Source organism: Mus caroli, unplaced genomic scaffold, assembly GCF_978045245.1.
Source record: "Mus caroli unplaced genomic scaffold, Mus_caroli_1 scaffold_16, whole genome shotgun sequence".
Lineage (NCBI taxonomy): Eukaryota > Metazoa > Chordata > Mammalia > Rodentia > Muridae > Mus > Mus caroli.
This window is the reverse complement of record NW_028227271.1, coordinates 24,349,853-24,360,905: the sequence shown is the minus strand read 5'-3', so window position 1 is coordinate 24,360,905 and position 11,053 is coordinate 24,349,853. Positions and strand designations below refer to the sequence as shown.

General features: G+C 54.9%; 1 protein-coding gene across 2 annotated transcripts; it reads right to left on the bottom strand.

Moving 5' to 3' along the window:
• Positions 1–265: 265 nt before the first annotated feature.
• Positions 266–10,599, bottom strand: Cbx6 (chromobox 6). Of its 2 annotated transcripts, none has more exons than XM_021183197.3 (5): positions 10,417–10,599; positions 10,188–10,231; positions 9,975–10,040; positions 9,785–9,851; positions 266–5,374 (listed from the first exon to the last, which is right to left on the bottom strand). In XM_021183197.3, the coding sequence occupies exons 1-5, from the start codon at positions 10,483–10,485 to the stop codon at positions 4,376–4,378; spliced, it is 1,245 nt and encodes a 414-aa protein (XP_021038856.1). In that variant the 5' UTR covers positions 10,486–10,599; the 3' UTR covers positions 266–4,375. The 2 variants fall into 2 exon arrangements, with proteins under 2 accessions (XP_021038856.1, XP_021038857.1); XM_021183198.3 differs by having other exon boundaries at positions 266–5,320.
• Positions 10,600–11,053: the final 454 nt, after the last annotated feature.

Below are 11,053 nucleotides of genomic sequence, written 5' to 3'. Positions count from 1 at the left end.
AGAGAGGACAACTGTGCAGGGCTGCTCATTCTTCTTTCCCTTTTATGTGGGCTCTGGGACTTGACCTCAGGTTGCTAAGTTTCACAGCAGGTGCCTTTATCTGCTGTGTCCTGAGGTCTGAAGTCCTCACAGGCTAGTGGTTCACACCTATAACTCCAGAGAGTAACACCAGCGTGGGTTAGATACCACTTCAAAAAAAAAAAAAAAAAGCCGCCACGGGAACCAGAAGAAACGAGGCACACACCCCATCCAGGGGGCTGCGATATAGCTTCGGAATGTGACAATTTATTTGGGGGTGAAGGAGGTTTCACCCCCTTTCCTGGCATCGATACAATATTGAAGAGCAGCAGAACAAAACGTACAAGACAGAGTGATCAGCACGAGCCCGCCCTCCCCTGGCCCAGATCTACCGAACCCACGTCCAAAATAAGCTATCTTCCCCACTGGAAGTCCTCCCCGAGGGGTGGGGCAGACTGGGGGCCCGCCCCTTCGTCCACTGGCCAGCTTTATTACGTTCCTGCCATTAACCACTGGAGGCAAAGTTTAGCCAGCTGGGGGCTGGATGGTTGAACCACAGACAAAGGCAAAGACACTTCATCTTTAAAATGTGAGAGAAAAGAGACAGTGCCCGTCCCCAAATATAGAGCTATGTACGTATATTATATATATATATATATAGAATCCATTCGTGCAGTTCATCAAACGAGCTTCTTAAAAATTAAAAAAATTATAAGATACATATTTCTTTAGGCCTTTGTGTTTTTAAGTTAAAACCAACAAAAAGATGCCTGCTTCCCCCCTCAGCCCAGGTATGCCCAACGTCTGACCCCACCACTCGGCCCCTTCAGACCCTCTGGTCCATTACACAGCCGGTGCACTGCACATGGCTGGAACGGAGCCCCGACTCCTTTAAGGACAGTGGGAACTGTAGGCTGGGAAGTGGGGTCCTGAGCCCCCACCTGACCAGGTGCCTATTTTTGCTTCTCAAGTGTCTCTCAGAGAGGAACCACACTCTCTGGGCTTCCTGAACCAAGAAGAGAAGCAGACAGAGCAAAACTAAAACCCTTAAGTTTTCTCCTATCTTTTAAAAAGTGATTCCTTGAACCACAGAAGCCCCAGGCAGGCCACCTTGGTCTAGTGCACCGGAACCCAAGGGTAGAACCGACCAGGCTGGGTTCCACCATCCATTAAGTGCAAAAAACAAGAAGAATAAAACAAACAAACAAAAACCCCGAAAACCCGAACAAACCAGAAAAGTAAGGAGAAAAGGTGGGGTGCCTCTCAGGTCCCCAGAGGCCAGTCCATCCTTGACTGACCTTGTTTCTGCCATGGCCAGTCGGAGTCCCACATTTCCCTTTAAAGGCCAGGCCAGCCTGGGCTCTGAAGCCTCCATACTCCAGTGAAGTATCTCAGCCTCCTTTGAAACGAGGCAACACACTCCATTCCACCAGCTCCCTCTGAAGCTGGGGAGGGAGGCTCATTTTGCCCCCTCAGGCTGGGCACCTGCAGTGCTTCATGCTGAGGCCTTGCTGCCCTGTCCAGCCTTTCACAGAGGGACTGACTTAGATCAGGGCAAGAACCACAGCAGGGATGGGTCCCAACCCTCCATCTCAAAACCCAAGACCCAGGACTCACCCACTCCTAGTTCCTGACAAGTAGGAGGGAAGGGTGCGCTTACAGGGCACGACCTGCAGGGGGCGTGGGGGTCATTTCACTTACAAAAATAAAGCAAACTGGACTGCAACTTCGGCTTGGTAATTAGGCAAATGAAAAGCAGCAGGGGTGGGAGAGGGGCCTTCAGTAGGCTGATGTTGCAGGGCTGTGTAAGGAGTCTGTGCAGCCTCTGGGCCTCCTGCTCCAGACCATTCAGGAGAGAGAAGAGGGCTGCTCATTGGCAGGCTCGCATCTTCCCTGTGCCCATGCACCTTGAGGCTTGTGCAGAGTATGCAGCGATTTTGCCCTGTCAGCCGCTTTCTAAAGCCTGCATCCCTTTCCCAACCAGGGATGCTCAAAGGTGCCAGGGGCGTTAGGGTGTCTGGGGAGCTACTGGGAACCACGTGACCCAGAGAGCTGAAGCGTAGCCCGTGATGGGATAGGTGCCTTCCTGAGGGAAAGGCAACAACAGTAAGTTGGGTCCCACCGGGTCCCACTACTGCCATCCACTTGTCCCCTGCAATTCCCGCTAGTCACCTTAGGACTGGTTGTCCTTCCTTTCAAGCAACTGGAAGCATGTTCCTATGTCACAACAGACTCACCCTGCCTGCTGTTGTCAAAGAAGGAGGACAGCTGTGGCCACCTCTGTGGCGCCTTCTATCCCAGGGAATCCACCAGCTAGCTCAGGCCTCCGCCCTCACCCCAACATTGCCACTCACCTGTGCAATCGCTGCATTAATACGTTCTTAAATAGCTCTCTCCCTCCCCACCTTATGCTCTTAGGAGTCCTACAATGGTCTTTTTTTTTTTTTCTATTTTTTCTTTTCTTTTTTTTTTCCTTTTTAAAAATTTTTTTCTTTTTTTTTCTTTTTTTTTTTGCAAAACTAACTCTTTCACTTTCCTGTCATAAAATCACCTCTGAAAACACAACTTCTTTACAAAAAAAGGTCACAAATGACACAGACTCTCAGGAAAACACATTTCTATGGTCTCTGCAAACACCTGTAACTGGCACCCAGGTGGTGGGTCACCTGGGGGAGGGGGAGGGGGAAATCGCCTTCTGGGGACAGAGGCGAAATACCAGCCCTTATTTGGGGGAGAAGCCAATTGGCACTTGGACGGTATGAGAGCTAACACGGGACCAGGTGGGGCCAGACTGTGACCCCCTCAAGCCCTGTGAGGGCCCCTGTTTTATACCCTGGGGCAAGGAGGGCTGGGGCTGTGCTGCAGACCCTGGCAGGCAGGCTGGTGGCAAGGAAGAGTATCTTCCTCTAAGACCAGAATGCTTGTCCTTAGGTCCCATGCTTCTGCCTCTTCCCATGCTTCTGAGCAAGCTGCCAAGGGCTGTGTACACCAGAAGCCAGCTCAGGCCACATACAGGAACACTCTGGTCAACGCCCAGGTGAATCCCAGGCAGTGGCCAAGGGCAGGCCAGTGCCGCCTGGGGACCGGCACCTCCCTCCCTCCCTGCTAGTCTCCCGGTGCCTGGCCTGAATCTGGGGCTTTGGTCTCTGCCATTGGCATGGATGCCTCAGTTCCCTAGCAGCAGAGGGCAACAGACGCTGCCCAAGGCACCCGAAGTCTTCCAACAGGCTAGGCTGTTAGGAAACCTTAGCAGTTAAAAGCAAACCGGAGGGGTGGGGGAAACTGAAGTCCCTGGGGAGGTCTCTAGGCCTCCTCTTTCCTCCACAAACATCTGCAAGAGGAGGCTGCAGCTGGGCTCTTCCTCCACCAGTCCCCACAGTACCACGTCAGCAGTGAAGGTCTGACCTTCAAGATGACCATCCCAAGAAGGGCCTGAGGGGGCTCCACGTCCCCTAGCAACCTGGGATCAGAGTGGCCTGTGGCTTCCACGACAAACCGCACAGACTGGACTGTGCCAGGCCTGGCTAAGGCAAGGGAGGCCACGCCTTCAGCGACCCTGTTCTGAGGAACTGTAAAGGGTGTTGCAGGGAAAACTAAGGCCCTGCACCCAACACACACACGGATCTACACAAGAAGGAGCCAAGGGGCAAACACACATGCACAGCCAGAAGTTCCCACAGCAGGTTCTTGCAGCACCTTTGGTAGAAAACTGAAGGGGTTTTCAGATGCCCAGAGGCTGTGGCAGGGTGCCATGTCTGCCAGCCCCTCCACCTTCAAAAAGGGGGTTTGGGATAGAGACAGTGTGTGGGGCAAGAGATCTGCATAGGCCTGGTCCACACGTAGGCAAGCAGGGAAGCAGACCTCTGGTCTAGCTGCTGCCACCCTCAATGGTGTCGAGGGAGGGACCCATTTTGGCCTCATCCTTCACTCAGTGCCAGGGTGATGAGAGACTGTGCCCACCCTAGGTGGGATCTCCTGGGGGCCCTGCAGATGGCGAGATAGCACCGAGACCAGACACTGCACACAGAGCAAGAAGCAAGCTAGGAGAGGCAGGGTTGGGGGATATAGATAGGATAGGTGAACCCCACATTCTGGGGATCCCCCAGAAACCATCTAGTGGGCCCCACCTGCACAGTCAGGGACAGTGCCAGGTACACCAGGGAGCAGATCTTCCTTCCTGAGCCCTACCAAGGCCCTAACCAAGTCCAGGGCTACCAGCCCCATCCCTGGGTCAACACTGAGCCATTTGAGGCAAGCTAAGCACAGGCATACGGGTCTGAGGGCAGGGACGGGGTGGGAGCACAAGTATGACTCCAGGAAGGAGGCCCCCCAAAGCCCCCCTCCTTGAGGAAGCCCCTCACTTACTTGGCCCAGTGCCACCCCCACCCCCTGTAGCACCTGCCACCCCAGCGGCCACCTTCTCGAAATCCTCCGGGCTGCAGAATTCCTTGATGGTCACGGTCAGGAGGTTACTGGTGACATCTGTGACGACTACATTGGAGCATGGCGACATCTCGGGGCGCCAGTCCCCAGCCTCAGGCTCAGAGGAGCCAGCACCTGTGGGCTCCAAAGCTGTGTGTAGCGCCTGGCCCGCAGCAGCAGTGACATCAGGAGGCACCCGCTGGCCGGTGGCAGCCGCCTCAGGAGGGATGGACAGATCGAGCACCTCTGACTCTCGCCAGTTGGGCGCAGATCGGCTCAGGGTCTCAGGGAGTAGCTTGGGTGGTGCATCGTCTGGGTCAGAGGACTGCAGTGTGGGTGAGGGGCAGCCGGAAGAGCTGGAGCTGTGTGCGTCAAAGGGGGCAGCAGCTGGGGTGGCCAGGAGCAGCCCAGGCCCAGAGGAGGCCACATCGGCTTTGCCCGCAGTAGAGGGCGCCAGAGGGGCAGGAGGGGGCTTGTAGAGCGCAAATGTGCCAAACTTCATGTGGCGGATCTGGGTGCGGAGCATGCTCTCGCTGAACTTCTTGCTCTTCCCAATGACCCGGTTCCGCGAGGGGACTTTCGGGCGGGCCAGTGCCCCAGTGCCCTGCGCAGTGCTGCCACCTCCCGGACCCTTGTCAATCACCTTCAGGTTCAGGATGATGCGGTTCCGCTTGGGTTCCCGGGGCTTCACCTTACGGTTGATGATGCGCACGGTCTCAGAAAAGGGCGAGATGGGTGGGCGCAGGCCAGGGCTACCCCCTTGTGGGTCTGGTCGTGGCAGGGGACGGCGGGACATACGGTGGCAGCGGCGGATGTCTTTCTTGAGCCGGTGCACCGCAGCGCTGGAGTGCAGCTTGGGCGAGGAGGCGCTGGCGCTCGGCTTGACAGAGAAATGCACATCACTGATGCGGAGGGCCTCGGCCTGGGCCCGGGCCTGCGGGCAAAGGGGCGTGGGTGGGACCTCAAGACTTCCCGCGGTCCCTAGACACCCCTGTGCCAGATAGCCCTGAGCTTCATCAGTACACGTTCAGAAAGAGTACTCAGAACAATCAGTGACTTATGACCCTTTAGACATTAAAGGAAAAGTGCACTGGGGCGTGCAGCTCGGGCTTGCCTGGAATGCACGGGGCCCTAGGTTCCGTCCCAGCACCAAATAAACCTGACATGGTGGGGCACACCTGTAAATGGAGGCAGGTGCACCGACCGTAGGTTCAAGGTTATCTTCAGCTACTGTATGTTTGAGGATAGTATGGGTTACATAATACTCTTCTAAAAAACCAAACCGAACCAAACAGGAAAGCAGTCCAGAGAGGCGGTGGTGTGTAACTTGTCTACAAGGGCTAGGTAATTCTTAAGGTCTTTTTACTACCCCTAAGTCATCGTGTGTGCACATCACCCCACCCTTCCCCACCTCTCCCCCACCCCCGCCATTCTTGCTGCTTCAGCAAGAATGACAGGGACCTTGTGAGGAACCCTTTTCCCTGTTACGGATCCCAGGCAAGCCTGGGACTCTTCCAAGGGCTAATTTTCTTGGTGCCAGAGTAGATTCCTCCTGACCTCAGATGACCACGATTTCAAGAAAGGCCCTTGCTCCAGCCACTCTCTGCCCTGACCCTAGGCAAGAGTGCATTCACACCCACGGTCCAAAGGCCTCTATACTCAGAAGCCAGTGTGAGAATCTAGCCTAGGCCTTGGGTGGGTGGGCACAAGACAATGGAGTGGAGGTAAGTGTGATCTCTGAAACCCCCCAGGACCCAACAGCAGCTCAGCTGCTAACGACTTCACGAGAGCCCCACACCAGCTCACCCCTTGCCAGATGACTTAGAACAGAGAGCAGACACTGACTTCTCCATAGCCAGCCTTTCCTTCTCTAAGGATGAGGGCCAGCTGCACAGCTCTGAAGGATGCCTTCCATAAGGTGCTACTTTCTAGAGACACGGGCTACCAGAAAGGAGGTGGTGACTTTATGTAACGCAGAGAGGAAAACAGACTGGACACTGCCCGGATATGGAGAGAATCCCAGCAGTTTCTGAGGCCAGGGTGGGACATGAGGACAGAGACCCATGCAGGCCACACCCCAGTGCTCAGAGGATGCAAAGATAAGAGTGGACAGCTGTGGCTGAGGACCAAATAGGGGAAGACAAGAATCCTAACTCTAATAGCAACTGCAGCTACCATGGGGCAAAGCATGGGGTTAGGATGTGACGCCCTAGTCTAGTTAGAAGTTAGGGGCACCATCCATCCACAGTCCCCGCACACTGGATGCTTAATGAGTACAAAGAGAAAACCTGTACACCTCCTGACAAACCCAGATCACGACCAGTCAGGGGGATCCTGGCTTATAGTGAACAGATGTCTTCTTACCAGGTAGCCCAAAACCCTCAAGGGATAACAAACACATCTGAAGACTACAGGGCTCTGTATCCAGGCTGGAGCATCCACATTCACTGACTGACACTAGGTGGCAGCACTGAGCCAGGCACAGCTAGCTCCCAAGGCTCTGTCCAGTTGAGTTCCACAAGGGGCCCCTTACACCCCTCCCAGGTACATTGATGGGGGAGCTTAAGGGATCTCTTCAAAAACAAGAACCTGCCATCCTCTCACACCACATCCTGCCTCTACTCCCTGGTCATCAGATCTGGAGCTGGAGTTGCAGGTGTTTGGGAGTCTGGTACTCTGACTGAGTAGCACTCTTAGCTGCTGAGCCATCTCTCCCGCCCCCACTGACTAGCTAGCTCCTGCAGAGGTTGGGGGGGGGGGTGACAAGTGGTCCTTGGAGTGTCAGGATGTGTGCAAACAATGGACCCAAGATAACAGTCCAAACCTCATTGCCCTTTCTGTGCCATCTCAGTCCTCCCGTGAGCAACATTAGAGCACCTGCTGACCACACATTTGGAGGCAGCCAGTACTTGGTAGGTACCAGGCTTCTGAGAAACCAGCTTTCCCTAAAACATGCTTTCAAATGGCCTATAAGAAACATCCCGGGGCTGGTGAGATGGCTCAGCGGGTAAGAACACTGACTGCTCTTCCAAAGGTCCTGAGTTCAAATCCCAGCAACTACATGGTGGATCACAACCATCCGTAATGAGATCTGACACCTCCTTCTGGTGTGTCTGAAGACAGCTGCAGTGTACTTATAATAATAAATAAATCTTAAAAAAGAAAAATCTCTTATTTTACAGTGTCTAAACAATACTGCATAAGATACGGTTCTCGGGCTGAACAGAGGCTCAGTGGATAAGAGTAATGGCTGCTCTTCCAGAGAACCCAGGTTCAGTTCCCAGCACCCACATGGCATCTCACAAATACCTGTAATTCCCAATTCTGAGGATCCATTTCTGGCCTCCATGGGCACCAGGCACGAACATGGTATACACATACACACACACACACAGAGGCACTCACATATTAAACAAACAAACAAAAAGATGTTATTCTCCTTGGGTTGAGAGGTTTTTGACAGGACTTGGGTCTGCTTAGTGAATTTCGAAATCACTGCAGGCCACATTCACTGCACTAACAGGACAGGAGTGGCTCCAGGGTTTGGGGAGTACTGCAGACAGCATCGAGACACTGCTGCTAGCTCTCTGTGGTGGCGGGTACGTTATTAACCTGTTTTCTTTTCCAGGGTGTGGAATGGGTTCATGGCAGCCATCTCAAGAAGGCACCAGGATGTTCAGCACTCCTCCTTGCAGAAAAACCTGTGTATTCTGCTCAACTGCCTCTTACTCACAAAGCAACAGGTCCAGCCTAAGCTACCTCCCTCCGCATCCCTTCACAAGCATCCCTCTACACCAGCTGCTTCCTAAATTCTGGATTAAGGCTCTACAGCAGGCAGCTCCACCCCCCCTGCGCTAGCATCTCTGAGCCTTGTTTCCTACAGATGTGTGTTCAACTTCCGCCTGTAAAAGGGGACTAGTACTATCAACTCCACTGGGATGTTGAGACGATTAAAGGAGTTGATTCGTGCAGAGGACTCAGCACTGCTGGGTCCAAAAACAAATCAGAAATGACAACTTTTAAGAAAAGGGCATTTTGAGAATCCATACTCAAGATCATTACCGCCTTGACCACTAGAGGGTGCTCCAGGGGCGCCAACAAGCTGTCAACATAGCCCACCAGTCTTCCAGCTGCTCTGCCCACCCCCTCCCCACCATCAAGCATCAGGGTTAAGGTTGCTAAATTAATCCCCGAAGATTCACCGTGGGTAGAGGCAGGGAGTAGGGGTACGTGACTATAGGATTCCAGAAACCAAGGATTTTTTTTTTCTACATTTGCATTTGGTCCAAGGCTAATTCTTTACATCCAGTCCTTTGGCTGGCGGAGGGGGCCAGGACAGGAGGGGCCACGACAGCGGGGTCTGGTCCACCCTTCCCCCACGGAGCTTGGAGCTCTTTGGACAAATTGGAGATTAAGAGGTTCTGCATCTTGCAGTCTCTTCTCCAAGGAGCCCTTCCCGTGTTGTGCTGGTGCCAAATTTGGTGAGAAGACCTGGGGCATCGTTAGTTCTTTAGGGAAACTATGGAGGTGGACACCGGCCGCCTTGCATTAAGTGGCCAACAGGGATCATCTTGCTCTCCTCTTCCCAGGCTCTGTTCTTCCTCATCAAAAACAAAACAAAACAAAACCAAAAACACCCCTAACGCTCCAAGATGGCTTCCCATGAAGTTCTTCGCTCTCTTGCCAAACAGGCTATGTTCACCATGCCCCACCCCATTTTCATTGGAATCTCCAGAAATATCAGGATTAGGGGTAGACAGGCTCAGGACCCGAAAGCTGGTAGTCCAGTGTGGATGATCAAATTCAGGTTGAAGTAATTTAAGGTCAAATTCAAGTCGGGCCCCCAAGTGCTATGGGAGAAGGCACAGAATACACCCCAAAGGAGGTGGGCAGCTATAGGGCATGGGAGGCCAGTGTTTTGCCAGGAGGTAAGCCTATCTATACTCAACAGCTCCAAGACTCTAAATCACAAAACAGGCCAGTGTGTTCAAGGCTGGAGGAGTTGACGGGTCTCACTATGGAAAAGAACTTCCCAGTCACCTCCTCCCCTGAATATGCCCCACCTGCTTTACTCACCGGCTTCCAGGAGCACAGTCGATCCCCCACCCCCAGTTCCTGGTTTCATCCCTGATTACCCCACTCCCAGGCCCCTCTGGCTGGCTGGCTGCGGCCTGCTGCCAGGGACTTGTCAGGGACTCACAACCACCCCCTGCCCAGCTGGGGCCCCTCTGGAAAAGCCTGCCCGCCTAGGCAGCGGCGGATCTGTCCCTCCCTTGCAGGCCGGCCCTGTGCTGCGCCCTGGCTGGGGGCCCGAGCGGGGGCTGCTGGGGCTGGGCCAGGTTACCTTTAGGAGGAAAGTTTTGGGTTTAGGTCCCCTCTTCTTGGGCCCATACAGCTCACGTTCCCTTTCCCTGTAGTCAAGAAACGCCAAAGATGAAAAAGGGTCCCTTCCTGGGCCCCACTCCCCGACCCTGCCCGCCTTTCCCGCTTCCCTGCGCGGCGCCCCACTGCGCCTGCCAGCTTCTCCAACTCACTTCTGCTCGAAGGCTGCGATGAGCCTCGAATCCAGAATGTTCTCCTCTGGCTCCCAAGTGCTGTACCTGCCGAGTCACGCGTACAGAAGAGCAAAATGAAAACCCAAGGGGCAGGGGCACACCGCGAGGGCTCAAGCACGCACCCCCTATCCAAGGCCCAGGTGTCTTCTTGCCGCCTCCCCAGTCCCCATGCCAACGACCCACGACACTCACTTGATAGCCCACCCTTTCCATTTCACCAGGTACTCGATGCGTCCCTGAAAAACAGAAAGAAAAAAAAAAAAAAATAGGGAGTGGGGGTGGGGAGGATGTAGGGACGCGAGGAGGCGGAGGCGCGGGGGTGGCTGAGGGAACCCGGCTAGCCGGACCACTGCACCCCGAGGGCCCCGCGGGCTCCGACACCACCGCGGGGAACACAGGGCCGTCCGGGCCGAGGGCTCACCTTGCGGATCCGGCGTTTAATGATGGATTCGGCCGCGAAGACCCGCTCGCCTACTGCAGACAGCTCCATCTTGCTCAGCGGCACCCACAGCCCATAATACTCCCTGCTCCCGCGGCCGGTGCTGCACCGCTCGCGCACGCGCCCCAGCGCTCAGGCCCCCGGCGGGCGGGCGTTCGGCGGGGCGCGCGCTCGCGTTCCAGCTGCGGGCCGTCACGTGATGCTCCGGGCCTGAGCGCCGTTGCCAGGGCCTCCCCCTCCCCCGGGGCGGTTGCTAGGGAAAATGAGCGCTCGCGGGGCGGGGACGCGCGAAGGCTCTTAAAGGGGCCTGTCCTCTCCCCCGCAGTCCTGGCGGGAGACCGATGGATGCTTGGCTGCTGCCAAGCCGAGTGAGGTGCAGTGCAATCCTACATTGTCCCCCTTCATCCTTCAGGCCCAGGATCCCTGCCACCTCCTACCCTCCTCGTAACTCCTCATGCCAGAATGGCCAGGTCCTCGAAAGAGAGATGCGATAGGCCCAGGAGTCTCTAGGCGCTGTGCATCCTCCTGCAGACGTTTGCAAACAGTTAAATATGATACAGCAGAAATGCATTCACTGCAGCTTTGCCAGGCCTTGTGGGGATTTCTTTAACACATCACC